The 19,154-nt window shown below is 40.8% G+C and overlaps 1 protein-coding gene and 1 long non-coding RNA gene across 3 annotated transcripts; one reads left to right on the top strand and one right to left on the bottom strand.

The window, feature by feature from the left end:
* Positions 1–245: 245 nt before the first annotated feature.
* LOC115786287 (uncharacterized) lies at positions 246–2,755 on the bottom strand. The gene is made up of 4 exons (XR_004020408.1): positions 2,596–2,755; positions 1,615–1,724; positions 1,384–1,511; positions 246–1,261 (listed from the first exon to the last, which is right to left on the bottom strand). It is a non-coding gene; the product is annotated as an uncharacterized LOC115786287 (long non-coding RNA).
* Positions 2,756–6,309: 3,554 nt separating this feature from the next.
* Positions 6,310–18,537, top strand: LOC115785762 (calphotin-like). Of its 2 annotated transcripts, XM_030737596.1 has the most exons (13): positions 6,310–6,695; positions 7,686–7,715; positions 8,972–9,379; positions 14,024–14,071; positions 15,095–15,139; positions 15,317–15,691; positions 15,820–15,852; positions 16,018–16,068; positions 16,197–16,301; positions 16,975–17,079; positions 17,183–17,296; positions 17,457–17,565; positions 17,697–18,537. In XM_030737596.1, exons 1-12 carry the CDS (start codon positions 6,651–6,653, stop codon positions 17,517–17,519), a joined length of 1,422 nt encoding a protein of 473 aa, XP_030593456.1. In that variant the 5' UTR covers positions 6,310–6,650; the 3' UTR covers positions 17,520–17,565; positions 17,697–18,537. The 2 variants fall into 2 exon arrangements, with proteins under 2 accessions (XP_030593456.1, XP_030593457.1); XM_030737597.1 differs by lacking the exon at positions 7,686–7,715.
* The last annotated feature ends 617 nt before the right edge of the window (positions 18,538–19,154 follow it).

Genomic DNA, 19,154 nt, shown 5'->3' with positions numbered 1-19,154 from the left:
ATCACTGTAAAACATATGTGAGGTATAGAAATGTGTTTATGGGACTATTTCTGACACAACTGTACACAAAAAACTGGAAACAATGGGTTCTCACAGCTAATGCAGCACAAGGGGGTGGTGGGCATAGACACACGTACAAGCTTTGTTTCTCTTTATTCTCTGCATGAAAAACACACACAATGAACACTATTCTTTGGCTTCATGATTTTAATGCATTCAAAAAAAAAAACAAAAACAGACTGACAGAGGCGAACACTGTTTTCTGTAGAAAAGGAGTGACTGTAGTTTTTTTCTTGTAGGTTTTCTCTCAAGAATAACTTTGAACTTGTGATATTTTACGTTCTGTTCTGTTCTGTTCACAGGAGAAATTGTACACTGTAAAAAAAAATCCGTTGAATTTACGGTAAAATACTGGCAGCTGTGGTTGCCAGTACTTAACTGTAAACTGCTCTACGGTAAATACTGTAAACAGATTCACGGTAAAGTACCGGCAACCACAGCTGCCAGTATTTTACCGTAAACAGGTTCACGGAAAAGTACCGGCAACCACAGCTGCCAGTATTTTACCGTAAATGGGTTCACGGTAAAACACCATAAAAAGGTTCAGGGTACATTGTTGTAAATGGGTGCAAGGAAAAATACCGTAAACGGGTCCAGGGTACAAAGCCGTGAAAGGGATCAGAGTACAATACCGTAACCAGGTCCACAGTACAATGCCATAAACGGGTCCACGGTAAAATACCGTAAACCGGGTCCACGGCAAAATACTGTAAACCGGGTTCAATGCAAAATACCGTAAGCTGGGTTCATGGTAAAATACTGGCCGCTATGGTTGCCTATATTTTACTGTATAAAATACGGTGACAATTTAAAACCATTTATGATAAACAATTCCAAATACAAATGATATACCTTAAACCTAATTACAGTCGATGAAAAACAGAATACAACTGTGTGATACATAACAGTATTTAATTGTAAAAATCAACATTACATTCGAACAGTGGCAGCTGTTGTTGCCAGAACTTCACCCAGAAAAAAAATAGAACACCAGTGGCTAAGATTTTACAACCAACTGCCCGTTGTTAATTACAGAGAAAATAACATATAAAGCCCATTACAAACAAAGACATTGTTGAAATATAAATAGTTTTTGCATTTAGACATTCTTTGGGAAAAGTATGTAACTGTAGTGTCACCAGTTCTGCTTGAGTACCCCGGTTAGTCATCAGGTGTTTGCTGTGGAATTGCAGGATCCTCTCTGCAGCCAGAATAACAAAATAAAATAAAGCAGTAATAATAAGAATGATAATATTATAGTTCTTACACAAATGAATTAAACAAATTTTCAGTCAACACACACTGAACTGTCCAACCACTTACCTCTATTTATCCTTGACAAGACTGGTTTCTGATCAGGCAGGTAGATTGGTAGGACAGCAAAGTAGTTGATTAAGTCCATCTGAACCACTAGCAGGTCAGAAGATAGGACTGACAGGACCAACATCCTCCTAAGTTAGAGAGGTATCAACACTGTCACTCTGCTCACTGCACATGTAGCAAATTACATTCTAATACATTTCACACTCAAATCCATAAACAGTTGGGCCTCACCTGGTACTACATGCACCACATGTCACGCTGGCCAAGGTTTGATTCCAGTTTGGGCCTTTTGCTGCAGATCATCCCCTCTCTCTGCTGTGTTTCCCGTCTGTCTACTGACACTGCTCAATGAAGTAGGCATGCCACATAAATACAAATAAAATAAAAGACAGAAAGCATAAATAAAGAAATGATAAAAATAAAATAAACAAAATAATTTAAAAATCTTTAACTATAACCATTTAAAAGTGTTAACAGCTGTCTTAGAGACAAACATTAACAGGAGCAGATACACTATGTCAGGGGTGGCCAACTCCAGGCCTCGAGAGCCGGTGTCCTGCAGGTTTTAGATGTGTACCTGATCCAACGCACCTGAATCAAACAGGACTCTGGAGAACTTGAGTGCATACTGAGGAGGTAATTCAGCCATTTGATTCAGGTGTGTTGGATCATGGACACATCTAAAACCTGCAGGACACTGGCTCTCGAGGCCTGGAGTTGGCCACCCCTACACTATGTCCTGGGGTTAACATGAGTTTGGCAGATTGGGTAAACCTAATATCTGGTGTAGCAGTGATGCAGCATGGGAAGAATTTTACACACTGATCAGCTGACATCTGCTGCTGCACTTTGGTTTACTGCTCTTTTGGATATAACTGAATTCAACAAGGTGTAAGCAGACAGATCAGCTCAAACACTCAGGCATTAAGTACCAGTCCAGTCCTTAAATTTAAACTGATGCCTGCTAACATTGGCCATTAACACCACAGCCTGCTCTGCACTAGTCCAACACACTGCATCACCGTACATGTCACCACAATACTTCAAATTAACTACTTTAGCCTGCACTAAACTGCGTGGTATTTCCATGCAACCTTTGAATAACAATTTCAGCTCACAGACACACTGTGGTCCAAACTGCACAGTTTGTCGAGCAGTTTGAAACATTTCAAATCACCTGCCAATTACAAACACTCTGTTTATGCTGCTCACCTTCTATAATGCTAGCAGAGCTCTAGTTACAGAGCTGATATATCAGAGACTGCCGCTTTTCCACTAGTACCTACTCAGCTCAGCTAGACTCAGCTTGGCTTAGTTTTTAGGGTATTCCATTAGGCGCTAGCATAGACGTATATCTATGGGCGCTAGTACCTTGTTCTTGTGGTTTTAATGGCAGTGGGCAAACCAGCTTATAGGTGCATTACCGCCACCCACTGGACTGGAGTGTGGACCAGGAGGTGCTACCACATACTTTTTTAGTACCTACTCAGCCGCGGTTCCAGGTGCACCAAGTTGATTGAAAATGTAGAAAATATGGCATCAACAGGCTGCATGCCACTGATTGGCCAGGCAGTGATGTCACTAGATGAGTCATGCAAGCGACTCCTTCACAAGAATCAAACCTGCCATTTTTGAAACCCACCAGCATGCTGATGTTTTTGTGCTCAGTGCCTGATGACAGAATCCATGGAAAAGAGACAAAATTGACCTCTGTACAGTATTAAGTATCAAACTACCTTTCATATTGATTACTCACTAACTGAAGATGCTCTGGTCCACTTTAACCCTGATTATAACTCCGGTAAAAATTAGCCTTAAATTTCTCCTTATCTACAACATGTCAGCGAATGCACCTAAATAAACAGTTCATTTTGATTAAGTTTGCAGTGAGGAACACAACATTTCAATGTCTTAAACAACTTCCCCCAAAATTACAGCTGAACATTTCCTTAGTTGATACTGGTTAAAGTTAACTCTGGCTTTACCTCCACAATGGTGGCTCAGGTCTTCACTGCTGCTAATGGTATCAGTACTGTTAAGGTAACTTACCTTACCGTGGTGACATAACTAGTTGTTGCAAGGTTGACACAAAACTGTAGTAAACCCTGGGGCAGGATGATGTACCATCGTGTAGTAATGTCGTTTATCCCACAGAGAGGGCAGAAAAGGTGCTAACCTCTGAGTGTAACTGCTCAGTCATGGCTCAGTCTGAAGCTGCTGATTGGATACTGTCTGTGACACATGCATGTATCTCCCTCAGTCTCATTTTATATTAGCAGGTTACTCTGCAATAAGCTGAATATTTTGGGACCACTCACGAGGTGCATGAAAAGAAAATTAGTATGATGAAATCTAAATCCAGTTATTCAGTTTACAGTTCAGACGCAGTTGATACACAGAATAATAAAACAATACAATGTTTTGCATTTCCTTTTCTGAAAAACAAACTATTATTTCAAATAGTTCCTGAATAAATTTCAGTCAACCTGGGAAATACATTTAAATGTACAATTCAGCAATATGTATAATTCAGACAGTAATTATTTTTATGGTATGAGTGTGTCATTTTTATAGAAATTTTACAGAAAAGAAAGATTTTCACAGTCAAAATATGTGATTTCAGCATATTTTGACAGTTATATCTCGGTTCTTGATTTATGGTGATTAAATGTTTCTGCGACGGAGATACACCCTTTTCGATTTTACGGTCTATTACTGTTGCCATTTGGCTGTTTTCCACTGTATTTTTTACAGACTTTTTTGCAATGTAGGACAAAAGATCTTCACAGTGAAAATGTGTGATTTCAACATATTATCAAAGTGAAAATTACAGTTATGTATTGTTTTAGGATTTACAGTAATCACATGTTTCTGCCACAGAGATACACCCTTTTCAATTGCACGGTCTATTCCTGTTGCCATTTGGCAGTTTTCCACTGTATTTTTTACAAACATTTTTTGCAGTGCAGGAAAAAGCCTAATTGAAACTAGGTAATAATTACTTACCAACTGACAGTTTATGTTTCTCTGATCTTTTATCATTTTTTTCAGAATACAACTTTCAGCTTAAAGTTTTTAGGGCCATAGAGGAGGTCAAGGCCATAGCCCTGAACAATGCCAAGATGCTGCAAGCACTTCTGACCCAACAGGCTGCTAATAATTCTGTGGAAGAGCTGGACCCATTGGATGAGCTCACGCTTCCAGCCTCCAGCTCAGAAGACTTAGAAGCTCTGAACCGGGCACTTGAGTTCGGAGCAGTCAGAAAAAAAGTGGTATGCGTAATTTATTCAATAAAACTGGATACAGTATGACAGTAAAAATGAGCCTTTACCTTCTGTGTAAACAGTGACTTTTAAATTTTTTGTATTTCACATTTTAGGTGCACCATCTGGCAGTCATTGGAGGAAGGGATCTGAGAGCTGCTGTTTATAATATTTTGCCAAAAATTGTCACAAACCACCTTGCAGAACAATACAGCCTCTATGGACGGAAAGGCAAAAAGAATTTCTCTGCTCACAAGCACTTGGTGGCCGTGATATTTAGTAAGTACTAAAAGGTCACAATTTAGACTGAAGCTTTAGCCATTGTGCACTATTCTCTATAGCCCATGAAAATCATATTGTCTTGCCTCCTGACACCAACCACGGTACTCCAATTCACACTTCCAATTCTTTTTTGTCTGTATATTTTTCAGGGGCTGTACGAAAGAACCAAGGGTCAGATACTCTGAGTGATACTGAGATCCAGGCTGTGTTGGGAGATTGGCTGAAACATGCGAAGTGTCGTAAAGACAAGTCAGCCAATCGAGGACAGGACAGGACTGATGAGGAGGACGAACCCTAAATCGGGACTATGCAGCTGCAACATTGCTAGTTTGACCTGTTTCTCTGTACTAACAAGTGTTCTACTGTAGAGTACAAGACGTGTTTTTGTTTAGTAGTGTTTAGTGGTGATCCAAAAGCATTGTTTATCATACTAGAAAATGTACATGTATATAGTAACAACAAAATTAAAGCATAATTGTTTATCAAATCATTGCATTGCCTTGGTTGTTATTAATGCTTTGATCTTATCTAGGCCTGCACTTCACACTAGTTTCAGGCAAGCACGTAGGGTCAAACATGGAAAACATTTGCAAGTATTTTGCAGTCTTGAATTATGCAGTTAAAATTTTTTAACATTGATTTTTCTTTAAATGGAATCATAGATCATTACAAATTGAACTGTGCACATAAATCTAAAAATTTTGTGGGAAATAGCTTATTCTGCAAAAAAAAAAATAAAATAAAACTGCAGCAAAATTCTTCCCTACCGGTTAAATTAAATTGTTCTTTGCTGAGTGTTAATTTTAAGTGGCTGGAATCTATATTCACTTTTGATTCAAGTGCGGATGAATCTCACTGGAAAATGGAGGACATATGTTCACAGGCAAACCTTAAAAATACATTCAACATGCCATGTTGGAAATATCAAAAGTATAACGGTCACTGAACATCCTCACAGACGTTCATTGAACGTTCAGTGAACGTTGTCAGTGAACGTTCACCAGACGTTCAGTGAACGTTGACGGTGAACGTTCACTGAACGTCATATGGTGTTGCAGATTTACGTCTGGTGAACGTTGTCAGTGAACGTTCACCAGACGTTCAAGGCGACGTTCACTGAACGTTGTCTGAACGTTCATTGCTAGCTGGGGTCATTTCAACACATTATCACAGTGGAAATTACAGTTATGTATTGTTTTTTGATTTAAGGTAATCACATGTTTCTGCTACAGAAATACACCGTTTTTGATTTTCCGGTCTATTACTGTTGCCATTTCACAGTTTTCCACTGTCATTTTTACGTACTTTTTTTACAGTGTATGGAAAACTATAAAGTGCATCGTTGCCCAAATTTGCGTCATAAGTATTTCTAACTGTTCGAGAGGTGGTGTGGCACTCTGCGGGACCTCTCTCTCTCTCTCTCTGCTTTGATGGAGTGGTTACATAACATAACTCGCCTTCCAGCTGGATAAACCAACTCTAATACAAAGATCTGACTGAGCTCTCGTTCACGTGCGTGTTTGGTGCCCTTTCTCTCTCTCTCTCTCTCTCTCTCTCTCTGTCTCTCCCCCCACGCCCCTGTCTTTCACCCCAGTCCTCCTATAGGTTCGGTACAAAGGTAACAGAAAGACCGTGGGCTTTATAAACATCCACTTTGTTCACTCCGCCTCGCTGTTCGTTCCATTTCTTCGGTTTTTCTTATTTTCCTCAACACGCACCGAAATGCCCAGCAAGAGGAAGAAGAACAAGCGTCGCATGAGAAGGGTGGTAAGTGATGAAAGGCGCACTTTTCCCACTAGGTGTTTATTCTTATAATAACTACAGAGTATGGGGTTGAAATGCTGCTGTTTTTATTTCTTTGTTCAGTTCATTGTAAAATACGTGCGCTGCAAATGATTTTTAACTCCTGTAAAATGCGTGTTTGCGCGTCGTTTTGCGTTTTTCATATTCATGTCAATTTGGTGTTTATTTGACTGCATAGATTCCCATTTTGTCCCACTTCTCTCAGTTGGTGGGAACGCTCCGGGATCCGCGCGTAAAAGCTGGCAGAGAGAAGATTGTACCAAAAACGTGCCAAAACTGCGCCCAAATAAACAGCGTCTAAATTACACACATATTTTTATTTAATTCACACCGATGCTTCTGGCTTTTCTTTTAGAAGCAAGAGACAAAGACATTGTCAGTTTTGTGGTCAACTGTTGTGCGCTATGCACTTTCTCAGTGAGCGCTGATAAATGGTTAGGGGTAGCGATTAGACGTTTATTTACCTACTGAGTTTATTGATCCATAAAATGTTCCACTTTCCAGTATTTTTTCAATGTACCAGAAAAGTAACACTTTCTATATTAAAATATGTCTCATGCTCAGGACCAAAAACACAATAAGGTACACAGTGTAGTACAGTACACAGTGTCTCCATTAATGCAGTGCCTTGCGTTTTAGATCGTTCAGAATAATGAAGCCCCTTTGCCTTTACTAAGCCAATTCAATGAATACAAGTGATAACTGACAGGAGAAATTTTACTTTTGGACATTCAGTGCCCAAAGAAAAGGCGGGTGGGTGTGGCAGAGACCGGAGGGGCGTGTAATCAATGAGAAAGTAACACACAAACTCCAGTTCTTCAAAGGGCAAAGGGTTACTCCATCACCCAACACTATTATTTTACATGGTTTTTGTTGTTGTTGTTTGTCTGTTTACTTCTAATGAATAAAATTGTTATAAACCCTGCACTCTTTTCACTTGCTTCACCACTCTAGTCTTACTTGAAGCCCAGTCACCCACCCCTGGTAAGCCTTTTCAGTGCTTCTTCTGGCATCCTTCCTCAGTGCCCCCACCCCTAACCCCCACCAAATTTAAGCCTCTGCCTGGCTGGTCAGTCCATGACTCTGAACACCACACATCTGTATTTGGTAATGTGTTGACTGAAGGAATGTCTTGCCCCACTTTTGCCAGATTGGACTCTGCACAGCCTCTCATTCTCCCACAGTCTGGCAGTGAAGTCGTTTACAGCTCAAGTTAATCATCAGTTACCTCAGAGTCCAGGAAGAGAATGTGTTTTTGGACGTTTTAAGATATCTAGCTAAGTTATCCTCTTTAGCCACATATGCCTTTGTATGTGTGTATGTGTGTGTTAGTTTCACAAGGCCTGAGAAATACAGTAAAAACCTTTGATTATTGGAAACGTATCACTTTGTGGTAGCGAGGTTTAGACTTTGAGATATCAAGTGATTTAAAGGGCAAACAGCCAAGGTTGTTTTGATGCTCCCTAGGTGGGCAGTCACATATATATGCACTTTCACACACATGCGCTCTTGGCTTACAGCATGGGTACAGCACTGCGAATGCCTTACTGGCTGCCAGCCTAACAAAAGCGTTTTTGGGGAGTGATTGTAACCTGATTATGATGTGATTAGCCCCACTGTCTGGCCCGCTGGGCACCCATCAGTGCTGCTGACTCGCACGGTTTCCGTTCCCGCTTCACCAGACCTGTCAGGACCAGTCTGATTCAACTAATTAGCTCCCATTATCTAACTAGCTTTGCTGTGTCTACTCCCAGTTTTCCCCTCCCTCTAGTGGTCTGCACTCCTAAAACCTCCGTTAAAGCCTCAGGGGGTTTTGTCCAAAGCTGAAAAGTATGTTGGACGTGGCTGGTATGGCATGCCTGGTATTCCTGTGTGCTAGACTGACAACAGCATCATTATCTGAACATGATAAAAGCCTCAGTAACATTCATACCTCATAAGCTCTCATTTGCCTTTCTTTGAATTTCACTTTCATCGTTCATCATCTTGTTTTACATACTGAACATGTCTATGAAACTATTTTGGTTTGTATGTACTTTCATTTGGAAAGGCGAAGGTTCACAGACTTCTTAGCCTTCAAATGTTAATGGTCACTTGTTTGATTAGTTCAAGTTACCCTGAACCAGTTTCTTGCACCAATTAACATGTCAGAAAGGGTTCAAATAACTGTATGACAAGAAACTTCAATAGTAACACACATTCATTAACTCAGATGTTATTGTGTCTTTCCTGCCTTGCAGCAAGCCCAGAGGCGAGCGCTTGAAGAGCAGCATGCAGCCAATCCACCAGTCAAAGCTAGTCGGGGAATTGCAGTGAGTGCACCCCCCGCAGGAACCACAAAGAAAGCAGCTAAAGCTCCAGCTCCAGAAAAGATCTCACAGCCCATTCTTGTTGCTGTCCCTATTGTGGAAACCCCAAAATTAGAACCAATAGCAGAACCTGTTGTGGAGCCCATCCCAGTTGAGGTACAGGCACCAGAGGCTGTGCTGTTGGAGCGGATTCCAGCAGAAGTTGAGATTGAAGTCCCAGCACCTGTCACTGAAGAAGCACCAGTTGTGGAGACTCCATCGGTGGAGCCCTCTACAGTTGAAGCTGCTATAGTGCAGGAGCCTGAACCCGAGATTCCTGAAACAGAACCAGCAACTGAGGTAAGAAAGCAATTTTTGTTATACCAGTGTTGATGTTTAATGTTGACTGAAGGGTGAATATAATTGCTTTGAAAAATAGATTTCAGACTCAGACTGTTACAAATCACAGGAACCTTTTTTCAAAACTGACCAGTAAAGAAATTCCAGATGTTCTCACCATTTGTCTCCTATGTGCATCTGTACCCACAAATCTGAACTTAAACTGTATGAATCAATGTTTCAAGCATTTTACATACAAGTTTCAACAGTTGTAGTGTTTCAAAAGGTGCAACTGTTACTTTAAAGGTGAACGGTTGCCGTTTCCAGGTTGTGTCGCACTTTTCACAGTTTCACTACTGCTTGGTAAGTAGTTTGCAGACAAGCCAGCGTCTTCCACGCAAACTGCTGGAGACCACGGCAATCTGCTAGAAAGTTTTCAGTGGAGCATCGTATACATCTTTGCAACCTCCAGCAACCATTTGCCAACTGGTCACAGATTACGCAGATTTCCCTAGTGACCAGCAGTTGCCAGGGCATTGCTGACCAGTCTCTAGGCCTAAGATAATGGGGTTTTACCAATCAGTTTCACAAAGACTGCCAGAAACCTCCAACAACCACCTGCCAACTGGTTGGGGAATCCATATTTTTCCCTATAGCAATGGTGGTCGCCAGATGGTTGCCAACTGGGCTCTAGGCCTGAGAGACTGAGGGCTTAATTGCCAAGTTTCTCTCTTTCAACAACTTTGCTGCTTTCTCCAGCATCCTTTTATTTTATAGAGAGAAATGGGAGCATTCTAGTATACTGATTACAACTAGTGGCCATGCTTGTATCACAGAATGAATCAGAATTACTGGCATAAACACTGATATATATATATATATATATATATATATATAGCTCTGTGCACCCATGAGTGAACGAGGTCCAGTGAATGCTGTGTTGGGTTCAGTCTCCTAAATGAACATCGCTGGAATCAAAATTGCATATAGTTTGTGAGAGATTATACAGAAACAGGCTGTTTTTGTAGGTGGTTGCTCTCAAATTTTCAGATGTTGCCAGGTCAAATAGTATTTGCTGTGTTTGGGGCCATGTGGGAAAAGGGAGCTGGAATTGGTGGAGGTACTGAAGCGAATGGAACAACATGTTCCATTTAGCAAAAAGGTGGAACGTAGGAGAGAGACTGAAAGATACATCACTGGCACATTGGGAACAGCTTTTTTTTTTTTATCAGCCATTATCACCTACACTAAAACATAACGGTGTCCCTCAGCATGCGTCTGTTTGTTTGTTCTTTTTGGAATAGGCTGATTTGTTAACACATATTAAGTTTGGTATTATAGGCATAATCAGGATGCTGCAGTACATTATTTATTTATTGTTGCAAGAAAATATTTAATATGTTACAACACGAATGTTTATAGCTTTTGCATTTTTACCCTGCAGTAATATTTTCTCAACTTTTTAAAATCTCACCTACAATTTATTATTTGCAATTTTAAAAGGCTAGATAAGCTTTGAGTCTTGCAACCATCTTGTACATATTTTGTGAACTGGATGTTCTGTTTTAGCCAGTAAATTGCACATACATGCAAATCTGTGACTTCTATTCCAACTGAGGAGTGCTTTTAGCCCAGTATTAACTAGTATAGACTTCAGTCCTACTCTACCCTAGTTAGATAAGCAATTAGGAAAATGCTTACATATGCTTACATGTGCTTACATGAGCTTATGCTTACATGTGTGCCAAGCCTAGAATAAGAGGAAAGAAGCAGTGCTGTGGTATTAATAGCATGGCCTTTTGTTAAGACTTCACTCAGTGTTATACTGTTTTCCAGTATTCCTGTGGGTCCTCATCCAGCTCACTTGTGTCATTTAGCTAGGAGTTGTAGACACAAATCTTTACATGCATGCAAGCACTGAACTTTACAGGCGCCATACAGACATTTGTATAGAAGAATGGCTGACTGCCATTATGTAGTTTTATACTGTGGTACTGTGGCCATATCCACTCTCTCCATGCCACTCACTCTTCTTGTTCCGACTTTCTTTCCTTTCTTTTGCTTCGCCACATCGTTGCTTGTAGATGAATCAGATTCAGGTCAGATGACAGAAACGGCACACATTTATGCACTTTTGCAAAATAAAAAAAAAAAACATCAGTACTGACTGTAATTCTATTACTGTTGTATTTTATGTATATATTAGGAACTTTTCTTAGTTTGGATCAAATTTCCAAGTTATGTTGTTGAGCTGTTGAGCTTTATAAACCTTTGCTCACAGACAACTTTTGCATTTGGCGCTGCACAAACTGTGACTCGTACCTGTAACACCATGTGTCCGCTGCAGACGCAGATGGTGACAGTTGGTTGATCAACTGGCTTCATAGGGCTTATATTCAGGTGGCTTTGGGGCCAAAGAGATGCCCCCACTCCCTCAGGATGTGATTACAGAAACTCAGGTGAGTATCAGCCCACAGCCCATTCCACAGACTGGCTGAGTGCATTTGATTTTTGTGGCCTGAAGCAACAGTGAGTGCAACTCACCCACTAGTGAAGCTGAACTTTTGGTACCTGCTTCCTCCCCTATGTTATTGCAGCCTTGCACTCCTCCTCTGTGCTATCTGCTGCCCCTCTTCTCCTGTCAAATCTGCACTTTCTTGTACAGGTCTTTCTTCTGCCTTTGCTATTCTCTCTTCCAATTTTCTCTTCTTTCAGTTCTGCATCCTACTCCTCCTGACCTCTCTTGGTACCCTGTGTCAGGCTATGAACCCTTAATAACCTCTGTGATTTCCACCTTTACTTGTTGTTTCAGTCCATATTTAATAGATTCTTTGCTGATGAGTTGAGAGGAGTCAGGGCTGTAGAAGGCTGATATTTAGCTCAGGGAGGACAGTTGCCTGTTTGAAGTGTGTCTGTACATGTGTGTAGTTTAGACTTAAAGATTTTATACATACAGATGTTCCAGCTTTTGTAAAGGGACCCATTATGCTAGTTTCTAACTTTATTTATCTGATATTGGGCCTTGCTAAAGCCCCTTCCCATCCCTGTAGGCCAACTTTCTTCTGATTGGATGCACCATTAATGCATAACCAGTGTACCTGTGATAACCATATTAAGAATATCTGCCCTCAATTACATTATGCAGAGCCAGGAGTAGAAAAAGTGGTGTGAAAAGGAAAGAAAATAAGGAAATGAAAACGATTGATCCCCTTTACAGCCTGTAACAATATTTACCTGAAGGATCTTTTAGTCACAGTGAAAATTCTCCATTTTGAGTCACTTTTAAGCAATTTAGAAAGACTGTCGATCTGTGTGCAAATCCATTTAGTACTCGTTCTGCTGGTGTGTATATACAGTGTGTAACCCCTGCTTTCTCTCCCCAGTGGCTATAGGTGGAGTTTATATGTACGTTTCTCAACTATATGTGCATATTTGCCCACTTGACTGTTAATTAGTAAGATATGTCACCCCCTAATAGCGGCACAGAGAAAAAAGTGGTCAAACAACCAGGCTGTGTCGCTCTGTTCAAACTAAATAGACAGGTTCGGGTGATTTGGGCCAAAAATGACTCTCATATTCCTGATTAGCAAAAGCAGCTTGCATGCACAAGGTTTTGCCCTACATTGAAGAAGAACTGGCACAAGACAGACTAAATAATTGAGTCAGACTGTGAAGATTTAAAATATTTATATACCACTCCCTGCGATTGTCACTATAGCTCAACACACTCGATTGCACAGTTGGTGTGCCACTGGCCATTGGCAGCATGGCTGCAAGATGGAAAAATATGGATGACTTCTGTCATTATGGGGGCATTTTGGTGAATCCTTGTCTGGATAATAACCACTGGTATGAGTAATACTAATAATATTGTGATTTGAATAATAAATAGTTGCACATGAGTATAAACTGCAAAACATTTATTTATTGACTCATTTAAACACATTTCAGTGGTACAAATATTTGCTTGTCTTTCCAGTGGCAAAATATAAAAGATACAAAAGATGAAATCAAAGATGTGAGTTTAAAATTTTAGTGGGTTTTGTGGATGAAGGATTTGGGGGAGAACACAGATTTAATGATGTGAAGAAGTTTTCTGGTGTTGGGTTATACAGAGGGAAGTGGAAAGAGGGAATAACTGCTTTTCACTGCAGTGGTTTCTAATGGTCCTGTAATTGCCCAACTACAGCAATGCTCACACCAAGTGTAGGAAGAGTGCATCCATTGGTGTTTGTTTGGACTTCCAGTCCAAATTCCAATTCTAATTTTGCCAAACATTTCCATTTTTGGACACAGAAAAGACTCACTGCAGTTCCTGTGTTAAACTCCTCGGGCCCGTCACAGCTACAGATTGGCAGATGAGCCGTTTTTACAGAAGATCATTTGGCTCTGGGCCCATTTTTAGTACTGCTATGTGTGTGTGTGTGTGTGTGTGTGTGTGTGTGCCCCTCCCAATGCTCAACCTCTAAAAAGTCAGTAAAGGCTGCAGTGCAACACGAGGCACATATTTTTCACTGCCTGAAATGCTTGTTAACGTATCCCAAAGTGGCTTTTTTCACATTATGTTCGTTTTTCCACCTACATTCTGTTTTATTTCAAGCATGTGTATCTTTATGAATGTTTTGCTACCTTGTAAATAAACTCTTCAACCTCTTGTGCTCTTAGGTCATACCCCCATCTGAAGCTCCAGTGGTGGCTCCTTCTGAGACTGAGGTAAGCTAAACATGTATTTTTATCTGCATGCATCCACTTTTCTCTCCATTTAAACTGAGCATAATTGCAGAGTCTATCTTTATAGTAAGCCAGAGGCAGATTAAACAGGTGGGAAAGTGTATGAGTTGGACAAAAGCTCAACATGACGGTTCACACGTGAGACCGGCTTTGATTTTGGAGCTGCTCATGTTTGTGCAGCAGCAGTCAGAAGCTCTGGTGCATCGTGGAAATGTAGCACTTGCATTACAGCTCTCTTTGGAAGCATTAGTTAAAACACACAAACACGCTTTATCAGCTTTTCCTAGACAAATAAAGCACACTGGTTTCATTAACTGGTTGCAAAATTTACCCTTTAAAAAGTAAAATGCATTCATTCAATAGAAAGTTTGAACTTTATGGACACATAGGTCTGTGTGTGTGCTGCTTTTGCTGACAGCGGTTGCAGAAATGATGGCATGCATTAAAAACAATTTCCACTCAAGTTTTACAAGTTCATAGCAGCAGTCACTGAGCAAGAAACAATCCTTTCAACAGAAAGGTGCTGAAAATTCCTGCGACTTTAGCCTCGCATCGAACAAGCAGCAAGCACACTTTCCCCCAGGAAAGTTTCCTCTTATGTAAGTGCTCAGATCACAGTCTGGCTCGACCACTCCAAACGTTTTCATGAGAAAAGAATCATATTTTTTCTTAGAGTTTCACCGATGTGCAAACAACTTGCAAACAAGGATATAAAAGATATCAATGATTTTCATTACGTTGCAAAAATGAATCAAAACAACCCAAAATTGCAATTATTATGGCCTTTTATATATCATAAAAGCAGCAATTAGGCAACTAATCCTTTGAACCACAGAAGTAAACATTCTTATAAATGTGATTTTTATAAGATTATAAGCTTTAAACTGTGTGCACAGCTATGGCTTTTTGTTTGTCTGTTCATCTGTCGTCCATGTTTTAATTTATTTCATTCCCAGCCATTCATAATGAAAATTGGCTATTAAGAGTGTTTTTGCCACTTTCCAGATTCACACAGTTGATTCTGCAGTCATAAAAACCGAGACTCAACAAGTAAGACATTAAAATTACATCATCATACGCACAAACATTATGACATCGTATTAAGTGAATGTATTTTTGCCCTGTATGAACTGTAAAAAACTTTGAGAATCGCTGTTGCTGCTCTCTGCTGTCGTGTTGTAAATGTCATGTTTTTAAATGCGCGCTGTGTTGATTTCGCACGTGCAGACGGAGGATGTCTACGAGGCACAGGACGAAGTGGACGCTGCGGCCCTGGCAGAGAGAGACACTGCGACCGAGGCCGCAGTGGAGGTGGCTGTCACAGAAGATATCGCTGCACCAAAACCCGTAACGGAAGCCTCTGAAAAAACAGCGGTAGAAGCGCTTGGCAGTGACCGAGTTTCTGCTGAAGCAGAAGCCGCTCCAGACAAGGTGGTTACAGAGACTGCTGCTGAATCAGTGGTGGAGGTTATCACAGACGTACCTGAGCATGGGCGACTGACTGAAGCGGCTGTCGGTCCTGCAGCCCCAGCTGCTGAAGAAGATGGTAAAGAGCTGCCGGCTGAGGAGGATGCACCTGCTGAGACTGCTGTAAAAACAGAGGTGCCACCTGATGAAATATTTCATCATTTCATGCATGTTTGTGTCATTTTTCAATCTATTTTTGTCCAAACTTTTAATAGCGAAGACTAAAGACGGTGTGTCCTGTTCTGTCTTTGTGTTTACATCAGCACGCGCCTGCTGAGTCTGTGGAGATGCCAGCAGTGAGTATTTTTACCTTTCTGCCAATTAAAAAAAAAAGTAGAGTAAAATTTCACTTATTATTATTATTATTTGGTAATTTCTGTACAAGTAATTCTTAAAGGGAAAAAAGTACAATCTCCATAAATGGCAAAGCAATGATATTTCAGCACCTGTGGTCTCACAAGGTGCCCGACACCAATCCCGAGGCTCCAGTACAAGAGGCTGAAGCCAACGAGGTAATAAGGTTTTCAATTTAATCCTCAATGCAGAAATTTAGGGGATATGCTATTCATATTATTAATTTAAATATCACGAATGCTTACTGTGGGAGAACATTTTCCTCTCGTTCTCCTCTGACATCTAGGGCACTGTTGCTGCGCTGCTTGCTGCCTCGCCACTCGATGAGTTTGTCGTCACAGCATCTGTCTCAGCAGTGGAGGTCGCCACTGAGTCTGCTGCTGTCCAGCAGGTGAGAACTAAGCCAACAGAAATTTAACATGGTGCACTGCACAGCAGCACAGCACTTCTCAAATATATCAACTGCAATAAAAAGGGATTCACAAGTGATTGAAGAAAATCACACATTTAGAGACTAATTCTAGGTGGAATTTATGGTATGTCCCTAACACTGTTCTGAAACCCCTCACATTGTCCCCACTACTAATCTGGAGTCTATCCCAGCCTGTCACAGGCTGGGATAACACAGAGCAACAGACAAGCATTCACACTCATATTCACATCTATGGGCAATTTAGAATCACCAATTAACCTAACCCCAGTAACTGCATGTCTTCGGACTGTGGGAGGAAACCCACGCAGACACAGGGAGAACATTCAAACTCTACACAGAGGCCCGGGCCAAGGTGGATTCAAACCCAGACCTTCTAGCTGTGAGGCAACAGTGCTTGAGTTGTAAATGATTGGGTAGTTGGCTCCTCAGGGCATGTGTCCACCAGGTAGCAGGTTGTAACATATAAAGCCTGATGCGTTATTGTCATTGTAAAAAGTCATTTTTCTCTTTCACTGTGTCTGATAAATGGAAACGGGCAGGAGGATTTTACTATGTTTACTTCAGAAGCTCCACTTGTGTAACCATTCTCATTCAGTCTTTTCTAACGTACCCCACCCTCTGTGGCATTTAGGAAATTTTGCCCACGAGTGACATCTCGAGCACACAAACAGGCTCCATGGATGTGGCAACTTCTGGAGCTGAACCTAGTGCTGCACCTGCAAAGGAAATGGTCATTGTAAGCGAATCTCTGAACACTGTAGCCTTATATGGCACACTGTCTTCTGAAACATATATTTTGCCCACTTCCTTTAGTTTTTCCTCCCGCTCTTCCTTCACAGGATCCTGCTGAGCCAACACGTCTGGATGGGCCGTCAGAAGAGTCGAAGTCGGACACCTGTGACCTGCAGTGTCAGATGCAGATCTCTGTGGACTCTGTGCAGCTCAACTCAGTGGTAAAAAATAGGGAGAAAAAAAAAAAACATTAATTTTTTCAACCTTTATTCAAGAGTCTATATGTGTATAAAAATAAAAATTTCCAATGTGGCTGTTCAAAGATGTGTGCCTGCCTAATTCTGTTATTAATAACAGTATCTTGTTAATACTTCTGACCAGGAGATGCCAGTGGAGACGGCACTGAACGCACACATTGTTCCAGAGGTCTCCATTGAGGGCTAGAGCCTCATCGCGCAGCTCAGAAGATCTTTTTTTTTTGTTTTAATTTGTAAGTTACTCACAATCCATCATTTACCAAAGAAAGTGGACTCTTATTCTTATTTTTCTTTTACTCTCTGATCCTTTTAAATGACTCAGTTTACACTGTTTCCAACAGTCTGTAATCTTTGTCTCTTTCAGTGTCCCCGTTTTGTCTTTTGGAGGACTCAAAAATTTGCAGGGAGGCAACCAGCTGACCTTTTCATTTTTTAAGGATTAGGATCGAACTGCCAGGAAATCAAAGAGACATCCACACTTTGAAGTGCCTTTTCCTGCCCTGCTTTCTGTTAAAACATCAAACCAGATGTCAACGTGCAAAAACTTCTGCGTTCAAGGCAGCAGAATAAAACACATTGTGACTCCTTTTATTCAACTTTTACCCCCAAAACCACGTACGCTGATTCTGTTTTAGCGGTGAAAGTAGAAGTGCTGAAGAGACGGGGTCTGATTTTTGTTAGCATGTTCCCGTCTCTTTAGAACATCTGCCTCCACACATGCATGTGAATACTGTAGCATTGATGAATGTGCCTGCAGTTTGTACTTAGGCCCGTTATCATAAGGAAGAGACGACTTGATGTGTTGGTTTTTTTTGTTACTTGTTTCAAAATAACTGATTTTGCTTACTTGTCTTTTTCACCATGCATTACATATACAAACTTCCACTTAGTGTCACTTTTCTCTGTCTTTGAATTCTCGCTGTACCAATGCTAAGGTTAGTTCGATGCTAAAACTACACCCTGAAGCCAGAATTTTAGGTTTTATGGCCATCGTACACTGGCAGAGTTTGAGGGAATGAGGTCAGAGGTCATTTCCTGTTTCTTTTTTTCCACTTCTTCCTTTTGTAATTCATGCGTGTAGACCACGTGATGTGCTACAGTTTTGTGTTAAAGCCCGTGTTCCGGAGGGGAAATATGGTCGGGGTTGCTGTTGGGCTGTTGATGGGCTTACCTGAACTTTGAAATAAAGCTGTAACTCATCGTGATGTAGGGATATGCATTTTGCTTTATTACTCTGCACCCTGTTCAACTTATGTAAATAGGAGCACCAGCCAGTTCTGGACTGGCAAGAACTTATTTTGTGATTGTGTAAGAACTCTGCCTGTCTCCTATGCATTGGGAAAATTATCAGTAAAACTCATTTCACTTTGTTGTACAGTTAATAAGTGCAAATAATAGAAAGGCTGAAGCTTCAGAAATTGCATCTGGGCAAAAAAAAAAAGATGTGAAAGCTGCATTTCCCGCTCCTCCCTCTGACATGTAAATGCTGCTGCTGCATCAACCCCTCATCACTTCCTAATCATACACTCACTGGCCGCTTCATTAGTTACACCTATTCAACTGCTCATTAACACAAATGTCTAATCAGCCAATCACATGGCAGCAACTCACTCCACTTAGGCATTTATACATGATCAAGACAACCTGCTGAAGTTCAAACTGAGCATCAGACTGAGGAAGAAAGGTGATTTAAGTGATTTTGAATGCGGTGTGATTGTTGGGCTTGTCTGAGTATTTCAGAAGCTGCTGATCTACTGGGATTTTTACCATAACCATTTCTAGGGTTTACAGAGAAACCCTACCACTCATTACAACCAAAGTA

This window comes from Archocentrus centrarchus, chromosome 9 (genome assembly GCF_007364275.1).
Source record: "Archocentrus centrarchus isolate MPI-CPG fArcCen1 chromosome 9, fArcCen1, whole genome shotgun sequence".
Lineage (NCBI taxonomy): Eukaryota > Metazoa > Chordata > Actinopteri > Cichliformes > Cichlidae > Archocentrus > Archocentrus centrarchus.
Note: the sequence above shows the minus strand (reverse complement) of the source record. Positions and strands in the feature narration are given on the sequence as shown.